General features: G+C 41.6%; 2 protein-coding genes across 2 annotated transcripts; both read right to left on the bottom strand.

The window, feature by feature from the left end:
- Positions 1 to 2,050: 2,050 nt before the first annotated feature.
- On the bottom strand, positions 2,051 to 4,837 carry LOC128210370 (uncharacterized). The gene is made up of 5 exons (XM_052914685.1): positions 4,591 to 4,837; positions 4,218 to 4,324; positions 3,517 to 4,005; positions 2,984 to 3,103; positions 2,051 to 2,562 (listed from the first exon to the last, which is right to left on the bottom strand). Exons 1-5 carry the CDS (start codon positions 4,734 to 4,736, stop codon positions 2,132 to 2,134), a joined length of 1,293 nt encoding a protein of 430 aa, XP_052770645.1. The 5' UTR covers positions 4,737 to 4,837; the 3' UTR covers positions 2,051 to 2,131.
- A 2,054-nt stretch (positions 4,838 to 6,891) lies between these two features.
- LOC128210369 (uncharacterized) lies at positions 6,892 to 11,836 on the bottom strand. The gene is made up of 5 exons (XM_052914684.1): positions 11,576 to 11,836; positions 9,536 to 9,741; positions 8,866 to 9,357; positions 7,871 to 7,990; positions 6,892 to 7,452 (listed from the first exon to the last, which is right to left on the bottom strand). The coding sequence occupies exons 1-5, from the start codon at positions 11,719 to 11,721 to the stop codon at positions 7,022 to 7,024; spliced, it is 1,395 nt and encodes a 464-aa protein (XP_052770644.1). The 5' UTR covers positions 11,722 to 11,836; the 3' UTR covers positions 6,892 to 7,021.
- Positions 11,837 to 12,417: the final 581 nt, after the last annotated feature.

Raw genomic sequence — 12,417 nt, 5'->3', positions numbered from 1 at the left:
ATTATAGTAAATACATCATGTGTACGTAAGATGGCAGTAATTCTATGTTGTCAGGATATGCTTGATGGTTATTATATTGTTTGTTTATAACTATCATTAATGTTGACATAATTATACAAATTAATTGTTATAAAATTAGTAAATTGTTTCAAATACTGATTTGACCGTTATTGTTATGATTTGAAATCGCATCTTAATAAAGGTAAACCACTCATCGTGATAGGTTGCCTGGTAACTATTAAACCACTATAAAGTTGGTATGATTTTAAATAATTTTAAAATATTATGGCTATACTGTATATTTACAAAGAAGGGACACATTTATGTTAGATATAATATAAGCTTATAAGGTATTTACGGCTGGACCATGCACGTATTGTGGCACCGATGTATGACAGATGCTATGTCACACTATAATCATGTACAGTATTCGACCAAATGGTTTTATGACTTTCTGGTTAATACATGTTCTGTTCTGTTCTATGTTACACTATAAAAACCATACATGGTTATATATTTATTAAATACATCGCAGCGAAATATATCTACATTCAAATGTTTATGTGGTACAGTTTAGGTTAACATGGAATCTGTTCCTTTTTAATCAAAGTTTTGTATTATGGGACGCTTTATGTGTGTGTGTGTGTGTATGTGGGGGGGGGGGGATATGGAATATGTTGGTTGAACACACCAAAAAGCACTGTTTAAAACTATAAATGAACACATCATTTTATTTGGAAGGACCCGTTCCCTATGTATCATATTCTGGTGAAAGAGACACTTGGGTCTGACCGTACACACACGGATGTGAAAGAGACACTTGGGCCTCACCTAACACCCACGGATGTGAAACAGACACTTGGGTCTGACCGTACTCCAAGGGATGTGAAAGAGACACCTGGGCCTGACCTAGCACCCACGGATGTGAAACAGACACTTGGGTCAGACCGTACACCCACGGATGTGGAAGAGACACTTGGGTCTGACCTTACACCCACTGATGTGAAAGAGACACTTGGGTCTGACCGAACACACTGTAGGATGTGAAAGAGATACTTAGGTGTGACCTTACACCTACTGGTGTGAAAGAGACACTTTGGTCTGACCTTACATCCACTGGGGCCTGACCTAACACCCACGTATGTGAAACAGACACTTGGGTCAGACCGTACACCCACGGATGTGAAAGAGACACTTGGGTCTGACCTTACACCCACTGATGTAAAAGAGACACTTGGGTCTGACCGTACACACACGGATGTGAAAGAGATACTTAGGTGTGACCTTACACCTTCTGGTGTGAAAGAGACACTTGGGTCTGACCTTACATCCACTGGGGCCTGACCTAACACCCACGGATGTGAAACAGACACTTGGGTCAGACCGTACACCCACGGATGTGAAAGAGACACTTGGGTCTGACCTTACACCCACTGATGTGAAAGAGACACTTGGGTCTGACCGTACGCACACGGATGTGAAAGAGACACTTAGGTGTGACCTTACACCCACTGATGTGAAAGAGACACTTGGGAAAAGTTATCTTTGATTTAAATCTTCATTTTAAGCAAATTTTTGCCTTCCGATGTATCATATATGACGTAATTTATCACGTGGTATACACACACTGATATATGGGCACTGAAATATGTTGATAAATGCCATCTGTGGGCTTATAAAAATGAAGTACAAGGTACATGTTCTGAAACAATGGCGAATGTTCAATTTTAAAGTAATCCTTCAGAAGCATACCAGTTGGATCATTAAAATATCAGTTATTAAAAAGACCTACAGAAATAAGTTTGAGGAAAACTGGTCCAAGTCAGAATGATCTCATCATTGTGTTGCAACATATTTATTCAACAAACATTTTTAATTAATTCAAAGCACTTCGGTACTCGGTATATTTTTAAATAACCCTAATTGATAGTGTATAAGATGCAAGTAATTGCAAAGTACTTGAATAACAACAACAACAACAACAACAACAGGGCAATGATGTGTATTTTATAATGGATTGGCTTGTGGTTTAAATATTTAGTAATTATCGTGTGTTTTTTTACTTTATTAGTTTATTACAATATATTTCAGAGAATTGATCTTAAGTTATGACAGTGTTTTCGTAATGTATCTATTTACACCAGCTTCCGAGTTCAGATGAGAAGGCCGTACAAAAAGCATCGACGGCGGCTGTAGCGACTCTTTCTATCTCATTTGCTCGCCGCAGGGCAAGTTCAGGACTGGAGTTGCGCAGTGCTGACGCCAGCAGCCCAGCCTCCTTGTAGTCATAGAGATTAGCGAACTTGTACACTTCCGCCTTCAGGTTGGCCTTGGTGGTGTGTCCCATGAATATACCGAAGCGGCGACTGCTCTCCCCCGTGTAATATTCACGGATATGCTGACTCAGAGGTTTTGTTCTATCCGCCATGATACGCTTGCCGATGTTGAAGCCATCGATATCACCGAGGATTTCCGCGCGCGTTGCCATGCCACCTTTCCCTGACAACTCGTACTTCCCGTTCTTCCAGGTGCCTCCTGGGCCTATGAGTGGGGAGGTTGGGTCTAAAATTCAAGTTAAAACTTGTTGGGTTGTTGCATTAAAATTATCATTTCAGAAGATCTCACCGGAACTGTATCGTTAATTGCTCTTGATATTTAATAGAACTAGCGGTTCCGCTGAGACGGCGCTCACACAAAATTGAGCTTCATGGAAGTTTTAATGTTATAATGATATACATGATATGCATAGAATAAATCTTTAATTCTTAATGTTGCCACAATTCTCATGCTGTATGCCGATCCCACTCCCGATACCACGTTTTGACCCTCTGACTCTGGTTTCCGATTGAGGGCGCACGTCCTGAGCTGCACAACTATGTTGCGCTCTCTCTTACGTCAAATCTTGAATCCTCCCATGACCAGGCAGTGCCCTTTCACTTAAGATAATAATAGAAGAAGCATTAACACCACACGCAGACATTACCTCTGCTGTTTCTCAGCCCCGACTGACCCAGATCCCCTGAAAGTGTCGTAGCGAACAAGTTGTCCATCCCCATAAACTTCTGGTTGTCATAGCCAGCGGTGGCCCCTGTAATAACATGCCCTGCAAATACAAAACAAACGGATGTCAACGCTCGTTTATTGTAGTGGTGTTATAGTTATTCGGTTGGAAAAGGGACATATCTCCACCCGTATCAAACGCACAGGTGCATGTGTCTTATGCGTACTGCACGTGTTTCATGCACTTTATATAATATAAGTACTATTATAATACTTTGATACATATCTTGAACGATTTTTAAGTTAAGGCCAATATCTATCGTTTATCACGACGACGGCAGACGCTTTAAAAACTACTACACAAACACGATACCTGTATTACCTTTTAAGCAAAACATGATATTGTCGGCGTAATGATACACGTGTATTCGGCTAAACCACCCGTCAGAAACACCAGATTACTGAATTTAAGGTCAGGTATAAGTACATTAGAATTGAGCACTTCTTTTTGTGTACCTAGTGCGACGGTCTCGCCATTGACCTTGATGACCCCGAGCTCGGCGCCGCCCTTGAACCTGTGGTCCATCATTTCGCGGAGCTGGTCAAACGTCCCCTTCTGCGCCGGCGTCATTGTAAATCCCTCCACGTCCCGCCCTGCAAACGGAATCGGGGTGTTCACATTCAACATCATTTTCCACAAAAAGCTGTTGTAGCGGCCGACCAGCATCCTTAGCTTGTGGGCCATCTGGTCGGGCGGAAGATCCGGCAGAAGGGCCTCTAGTTTCTCTAGCTGATATATAAACTGCTGGTATGTCATCTTCTTGGCGTACTTGTCCTCCCGTGGTTCAGGCGGGACCGGGCCGGGTGGTGGTGGAGGGATACGGGCTCCTCCAACAAAGTCGCCGCCGCCAAAAGGGAAAGGAAAAGGGTCTTCCCAACGGGAAGGTAAACCAAACTCCAATGGCGGTCTAGGAGGAAGTCTGGGTGCAGTCACAACGACAGTATCTGGAGAGAAAATAGTTCAAGCTTTTAGTTAATGCACTTCAATATAGACTCCGACATTTGGTCACGCGCGTTAAACGTTGACATTATACACACATAATAAATAATGTATAAACACTTGATTGCGTGGTGAAATTGACATGCACAGTGTTAAATAAGCATAATATTAATTTGTATGCTAGGAGTGAAGCTGATGGCTAACGTCAAACACATACTTAACATAATTCTATGGCGATCAAAGCCATCCACGTGATCGATGCTATGGTGCCGCTTTACACGAGACAAGGTTCGCATGTCTTTTATGTGACTCGCAGTATGATGACTGCAAGATAGATTGTATATAATGGAAACATGTAACAAACACTTACTATATGGTACTATACGTCCTTCTGTATACAATTATATTTTTATAAATCTAGTTTACAATAATGTTTTCAGTAGAATCCTATTTCAAGTTGTTAAAATCACGGTCTTATCCATGTTTAGCTGCAATTTTAATAGTTTCCAGCAATGCCCTTTTCTCGCGTGAGAGATGTTCGAGATGTTGTACTAGAATCCTGTTTCACGTCACTTCCAAAAAGGTCTTACCCCTGTTTAACTGCAATAGTTTCCAGCAATGCCCTTTTCTCACGTGAGAGATGTTTAAAACTTGCCGAGCCATTGGCCCCCTTTCCGAGACAGACAACAGTTACAGCCACAAGCCACGCACATACTCCCCTGCTATGGGTCCACATGTCTTTATATAAGATCTGATCGGTGCGGCTCAATCTCAGGCTGTCTTTATATACCGATACATCAGAACAAGGAAAAAAACAAAGATCCGCTTAAGGCTGTGTTAACTACGAAAAGATACGCTTGAGACTGTGGTTTATTTTCCGACAAATATTAATAAAGAGCATTGGAAATTGCAAAATAATAAAAGTATAAACACTTTTTTTTGCGAGGTGAAATTGACATGGAGAGTATAAAATGAGTATAATCTGTGTATGTTGAGAGTAAAGCTGAACGGTAATATAACTAACACGGTAATATCGCCGCTACTACCACCACCTCCAATGCCGCCACCGCCTTCTCGAGATCTGTCAAAGATACTTAATTCCTCAGGTCATGCTTACCATTCGCCCGCCTCCGCCCCGACTTCCGCTGCTACAAGAGCCTTAAAGTCGCTTTACACGTGACAATGCCTGCATTTCTTTAATGTGATTCGCACCATGAAGATTGCAAGATAGATTGTATACAATGGAATAATACAACATACTTTAATTAAGGTTCATTCTCCTGCTTACAACTTTATCTTTGCAAGTCTAGTTCACCATAATGGTTTCAGTGGAATAAATCCACGCATCTAAAGTAATTCAAGGTTTTACCTTTGTGCAACGGCTAATGTTTCCAACTTCAAGTTCTTGCACGAGAGATGTTCGAAGCTTGCACAACCTTTGACCTCTTTCCAGAAACAGACCACAGAGATAACCACAAGACAAGCAAATATTCCCCAAAAAATCAATTTGGGAACTACAAAAATTACCAAACATTAATTTTGTATAGCATTAGTACGTAAACCGACAGTTATTCTATGTTTACAAGGCTTACTTCTGGTTAATTATATTGTTTGTTTATATCATTATTTTTTTAATCATCATTCAAATTCAATGTTAAAAAAAGATAATAAATTGTTATTTGACCGTTAGAAAAAGATGGAGCTCGGCACTTGGCAAGAGACATTTGAAACTGACCACCCACTTCTGTTAAACAGACACTTAGGTCTGACTTCAAACACATACACGCGCGCACAAACACGCACACTCGCGCGCGCGCACACATGCACGCACGTATGCACGGAACGCACGTACGCACACAAGTGAAATATACTTAAGCTTGACCTAACACACACGGATATGAAAGAGACACTTGGGAGTGACCTTCCTTACACCCACATTTGTGAAAGAAACACTTGGGTCTGAGGTTACACCCAAATATGTGAAGGGAAAAACTTGGGTCTGACCTTACACCCACAAATATGAAAGAAACACTTTGGTCTGACCTTACACCCAAATATGTGAAAGAGACACTTGGGTCTGACCTTACACCCAAATATGTGAAAGAGACACTTTGGTCTGACCTTACACCCAAATATGTGAAAGAGACACTTGGGTCTAACGTTACACCCAAAAATATGTGAAAGAGACACTTTGGTCTGATCTTACACCTTAAATATGTGAAAAAGATACTTGGGTCTAACGTTACACCCAAAAATATGTGAAGGAGAAACTTGGGTCTGAACTTACACCAAAGTATGCGAAAGAGACACTTGGGTCTGACCTTTCACCCAAATATGTGGGAGAGACCCTTGGGTCTTACCTTACACCCAAATATGTGGGAGAGACCCTTGGTTCTTACCTTGCACCTAAATATGTGAGAGAGACACTTGGGTCTGACCTAGCACACACATATGTAAAAGAGACATTTGTGTCTGAACTGGCACCCAAATATATGATAGATACCCTTGGGTCTGACCTTACACCTAAATATGTGAGAGAGACACTTGGGTCTGACCTAGCACACACATATGTAAAAGAGACACTTGGGTCTGAACTGGCACCCCAAAATATGAAAGAGACACTTGGGTCTGACCTCACACAAATACAAAAATGTATTTGAAAGAGACACTTGGGTCTGACCTCACACAAATACAAAAATGTATTTGAAAGAGACACTTGGGGACAAACTACTTACATGCTCCTTTCATGTCTCACATGGCGATGTTGTTGTTTATGTTTGTTTTTCTAAGCGTGCTTTTAATGGATATACATGGACTTTATGTCAATAAAACCTTACTACCTTTGTCATACAAATGTTTGTTAAAACGTTATAACTTAACATATTCTGAACAACTAGAAAAGATCACTGTATAACAACACTCCTGCTTGTTCAACAATGGCAAAAATAAACAAATTGTATATTTACTGAATGTCTTTTTATTTCCTTTATTTGACTACAGTATATTTCAGAGAAGGGACCTCTATTTACACCAGCTTCCCAGTTTAGATGAGAAGGCCGTACAAAACGAGTTGACGGCTGATGTAGCTACGCTTTCTATCTCATTTGCTCGCCGCACGGCAAGTTCAGGACTGGAGTTGCGCAATGCTGATGCCAGCATCCCCGCCTCCTTGTAGTCATAGAGATTAGCGAACTTGTACACTTCCGCCTTCAGGTTGGCCTTGATGGTGTGTCCCGTGAATATATCAAAGCGACGACGGCTCTCCCCCGAGTAATATTCACGGATATGCTGACTCAGCGGTTTTGTGCTATCCGCCATGATACGCTTGCCGATGTTGAAGCCATCGATATCACCGAGGATCTCCGCGCGCGTTGCCATGCCACCTTTCCCTGACAACTCGTACTTCCCGTTCTTCCAGGTGCCCGCGGGGCCTATGAGTGGGGAGGTTGGGTCTGAAATGCAAGTTACAATGCATTTAAATAACAATTTCAGATGATCTCACTAGAAAAAGATGCGTATAATTGTATCACAGTAACTCTTTATATTGAATCGTACTAGCGCGGTTCTGGAGAGGCGGGTGAACCCGCCGCACATGCACATGCACATGAAAACTTTCTAATACATCATGATAATAAGCAATTATATTAGTTTTTGTACTACAGTTTACCATATTTCTTCTGAGGGAGGTCGATTTTTCTCCAAATACCATGCATTGACCTTATATATGTTGGTTCCGGGTTGGGGGCGCTGCTTCCCAATTTGCACCACGTTGCGCCTCCTCTAATGTCAAATTATGAAACCACCTAATTCTGGTCCATTCACTTTAAATGATGCTAGGTCGATGGAGGAGAAAAAAAACGCGGATATTACCTCTGCTGTTTCTCAGCCCCGACTGACCCAGATCCCCGGAAAGTGTCGTAGCGAATAAGTTGTCCATCCCCATAAACTTCTGGTTGTCATAGCCAGCTGTGGCCCCTGTTATAACGTGTCCTGCAAATACACAACAAACAGATATCAACGCTCGTTTGTTTCAGTGGTATTATAGTTTCAGTCGCCTTATGGACATATCTCCACCCGTATTTAACGCCACAGTTGGGCCTTGTGGGTACTGCAAATGTTTCATTTACTTGAGGGTACGGTCACGAATATTGTTTATATGTTAAGGTGTATCTCGAGAATTGTACCTTTTTTAAGTTAAACACAAGATCCATCTTTTACACCACGGCGATACCAGGTCCCAAGAGCTGTCAGAGTAACTAACGAATTCCCCCTAAGTGAAATGGGGCATGTAATTACCATAACTACCCTCAACTATAAGTGTCTGCTGGCCCGTACGATGGTTGACATCAAGTTCGGAGGAGTGTTGCAGTAAGAGCTAGGTAGGGACGTCGGTCTTGCTTCCGACACGTCGTCTTTAGTAACAAACACAGGTGAAGAATAATTAAGTCCCTCGATCCATGCCATTCTCATTCATTAGAGGTTCGGTCATAATAAATCTATTGGTACGCATAGCATCATCACTCTGGTAAACGCAAATGCTCCGTGCATGGCTAAGTTACAGCACGGATAAATATATGCAGCATAACATAAAGATTAAAGTGTGACCTTGAATTTGGCGTAGGGTCGTGGCCCTCGTGGGTCTTGCACGCATTTAAGTATGCCCACATTTTGGGGCATCAAACAGACGAATTTAGAGAACACACTGTATACACACACGATACAAACTCATAAGCACGACATGGTGCGGTTGGCGTACGTAGGCATTAAACCACACCTGACATATTTTCATTCGACCGAAACCGTAGCTTACTGTATATAAGACCAGATATAAGAATATTAAAATGTATCATTTCTTGTGTATTCACCTAGTGCGACGGTCTCGCCATTGACCTTGATGACCCCGAGCTCGGCGCCGCCCTTGAACCTGTGGTCCATCATTTCGCGGAGCTGGTCAAACGTCCCCTTCTGCGCCGGCGTCATCGTGAATCCCTCCACGTCCCGCCCTGCCAACGGAATCGGGTTGTTCACATTCAACATCATTTTCCACAAAGAGCTGTCGTAGCGGCCGACCAGCATTCTTAGCTTGTGGGCCATCTGGTCGGGCGGAAGATCCGGCAGAAGGGCCTCTAGTTTCTCTAGCTGATACATAAACTGTGCGTACGTCATTTTCTTGGCATCCTTGTCCTCTTTTGGTTCAGGCACGGGTGTGGCCGGGGTGGGCGTTGGTGTTGTTGGTGGTGGTGGTGGGAGAGGCGCAGGGGCTCGTCCGCCACTGCCGCCACCAGGAGAGATTGGGAAGCGAAAATCAGAAAACAACGGTGGACTGGGAGGACGTCTGGCCGTAACAACGACAGTATCTGGAGATAAAAAAATGTTTCATTCTTTGAGCTCATGCACTTTGTTGGTACCGATCTCAAAATGATTAAAAAGCATCAACATACTTATATAAAATATAAAGTATTAACACTTTATAATATGTCTGATGAATATTGACATGTTTGGAGTAAAGCAGACATGCTACTGCCTAAAACATACCAAACACGGTAATATCGCCGCCGCCGCCGCCGCCGCCCCCACTTCTAATGCCACCACCTCCTGCTCGAGATCCGCCAAAACTACTTCCTCCAGCCATGTTTCCCCCTCCCCCGCCGCCGCCCCGACCTCCGCTGCTACAAGAATCTGATTGCCGCTTTACGCGAGACAATGTCCGCATCTCTTTTATGTGACTCACAACATGAAGACTGTAAGGTAGAGCATTCATATTTTATTTTATATAATGGAAAAATAAGTATACACATTAACTATAATGCATAGGCGGTCCAGGGGGGGGGGGGCGGACCCGGCGCCCTCCCCCCCCTAAAATTTTCCAAGTATATGTATAAATTATCAATATCGTTCTATCATTGTAGATAGCTTTTAAGGTTATGATTTGCTCCACACAAAAAAATAGATCTCGATTTACCGTGGTTGTATCGAACATCTATTTGGCCACATTGGACTCTTACGAAACATAATTGGTCCGAGACGTTGTGGAACGCTCTTATCGATTAAATTATCTATTATGACGTATTCAGTAGAATGTGTTAGCGTTTGGCTATCCTCCGTTTTTACGGCTTTACGCAGGAAGTTAAACGCCGTTCAATCGGACACATGCGTAGTTTTGTAGTGAATATCGGACGGCTGAAATACATGCGGTAATCCGATAATATGAAACAAGATTAACTTAAGAGACCAAATACACGAGAATTCAGACTACTTGCTTAAAGCAGACACGTTCACTCGGTGTCACTGAACAAACATTAAAGTTTGCCCAATAACTGTATGAATTACTTTTTCAATTTTACCAAGGTCTTTCAATTTATGCGGGGGAAAAAACTTGATCTATAGGGAGGTGACGATCAGCTTAACGGCGTTACTACGTTACAAAGTGTCTCTCGCAGTTCAAGCTTTGTAAAAACAGTGTAAACTATGGAACGCCGGGGCGCAATGCTTCTTGCGAAATGCGAAATACTTCATGCTTTTTGCATAATGCTTAATGTTTTTTTGCAAAACGCTTAATGCTTTATGCGAAATGCTTTTTGCGAATTGCTTAATGCGAAATTCTTTTTGCGAAATGCGAAAAGCTTCGATTCAATATTTTTTACCGTTGTTAGCATAACTTGAGCAGAATCTTTTTGTATGAAATGAAAAAAGGAACTTTCACATTAATTTGAAAAATACTTTTATCTGCATGTAATTGAGTTGAAAAATAATACGTTTGTTGCGTCTATTCATTAGAATAACATATATAAACACACCAATACAATACAATATTCAGAAACGGTAAAGTAAAGAGGTGTCCTAGAGAAAATATGCCAGAAAGTCAGTTAGATTGCGAATAGCAAGATGTGCAACTCTGTATATTGCTGTAATTGCTGCGTTAGGTTAGAAAGAGTATCGTTTCTTCCACCGTATAATAATATTTCTGTAGCAGTATCAGTAGCCTTTGTCTTACATCCCCTTCACTGCCGGGAGCAGTCCGGAACGTGCACAATATTTCGTCCGATTCAATTTGATTGTGTTATGCCATATGCGAAATGCTTTTTGGGAAATGATTTTTGTGCAAAATGCGAGATGCTAATGCCTAAATGCTTTTAAAATGCTTCATGCGAAATGCAAAGGAAATCCGTTATTCAGGAGGTGTTACTATATTTAGATTTCACATAGCACGAGCTTCCGTAATTCCGTACCCGGCCATTCGATTGGTCGAAAATGAAACTATTGTTCTATATATAGCATTTGCATAACGCATTTCGCAAGAAGCATTGAGCCCCGGCGTTCCATAGTAAACACATGCAATAGTTTAAGAGCTTGAGGCCGTCGCGAAGGCCTCCGACCCCCTGAATTACCATGAAAACACATGGGGGCCTTAGCGGCCAACAGAAGTCAATTTCAGAAGTTACGCCCCCCCCCCCCCCTAACTGAGAAACCTGGATCCGCCTCTGTAATGGTACCTCCTCCTGTATACAAGTAAATCTTTGTGATTCTAGTTTCATTAGAATCAACTAACGTAATTTAAGTAAGAAAACGTCTTACCCCTGTTTAACTGCAATAGTTTCCAAAAATGCCCTTTTCTCGCGTGAGAGATGTTTAAAGCTTGCCCAGCCATTTGTCCCCTTCCCGAGACAGACAACAGTTACAAACACAAGCCAAGCACATACTCCCCTGCTATGCGTCCACATGTTCTTGGGTTTATTTTTTTTAATATATGTATTAGATCAGATCGGTGTGGCTTGGTCCCTGTTTATATACTGATACTTCGAAAAGTGAAAACAACGAGATCCGCTTGAAGCTGTGTCTTCCGCGAAATATTAATATGAGGGGAATTCCCAAATTACCAATCATAACCTAAATTGACTAATATTTAAGCCGAAGTAAAACAACAGTAAATATATCATTAGTATGTAAGCCAGCTTACAGTAACTCTAGGTTATCGTGATCTACTTGTGGTTAACTATTATATCATGTGTTTAGATTCATCATAAGTGTTTAGATTCATCATGAATGTTGACATCATTAATGCAAAATGAATTGTGCTGGAACTTATATATTGTCTCAAATACATTCTTGTCCGGTATGATTTGACTGAAACTACATCGTAATTAAGGTTAAACACCCATCACCATAGAATATTCCTGATAGTGATTGACCCAATATAAAGTTGGTATCATTTGAAAGAATATAGCAATACTTTAGAAAAACACCACTTATATTTACTGCATACAGTTGTATGAATTTGCGAATCTGGACAACTGGCACCTGATGATGATGATGAGGGTGATGATGATGATGTGACGGTGGTGGTGTTGATGATGATGATGATGATGATGATGATGATGATGATGATGATGATGATGATGATGATGATGATGATGATG

This window comes from Mya arenaria, chromosome 12 (assembly GCF_026914265.1).
Source record: "Mya arenaria isolate MELC-2E11 chromosome 12, ASM2691426v1".
In the NCBI taxonomy this organism is placed as follows: domain Eukaryota; kingdom Metazoa; phylum Mollusca; class Bivalvia; order Myida; family Myidae; genus Mya; species Mya arenaria.
The sequence above is the reverse complement of the archived record's forward strand: the minus strand, read 5'-3'. Positions and strand labels throughout refer to the sequence as shown.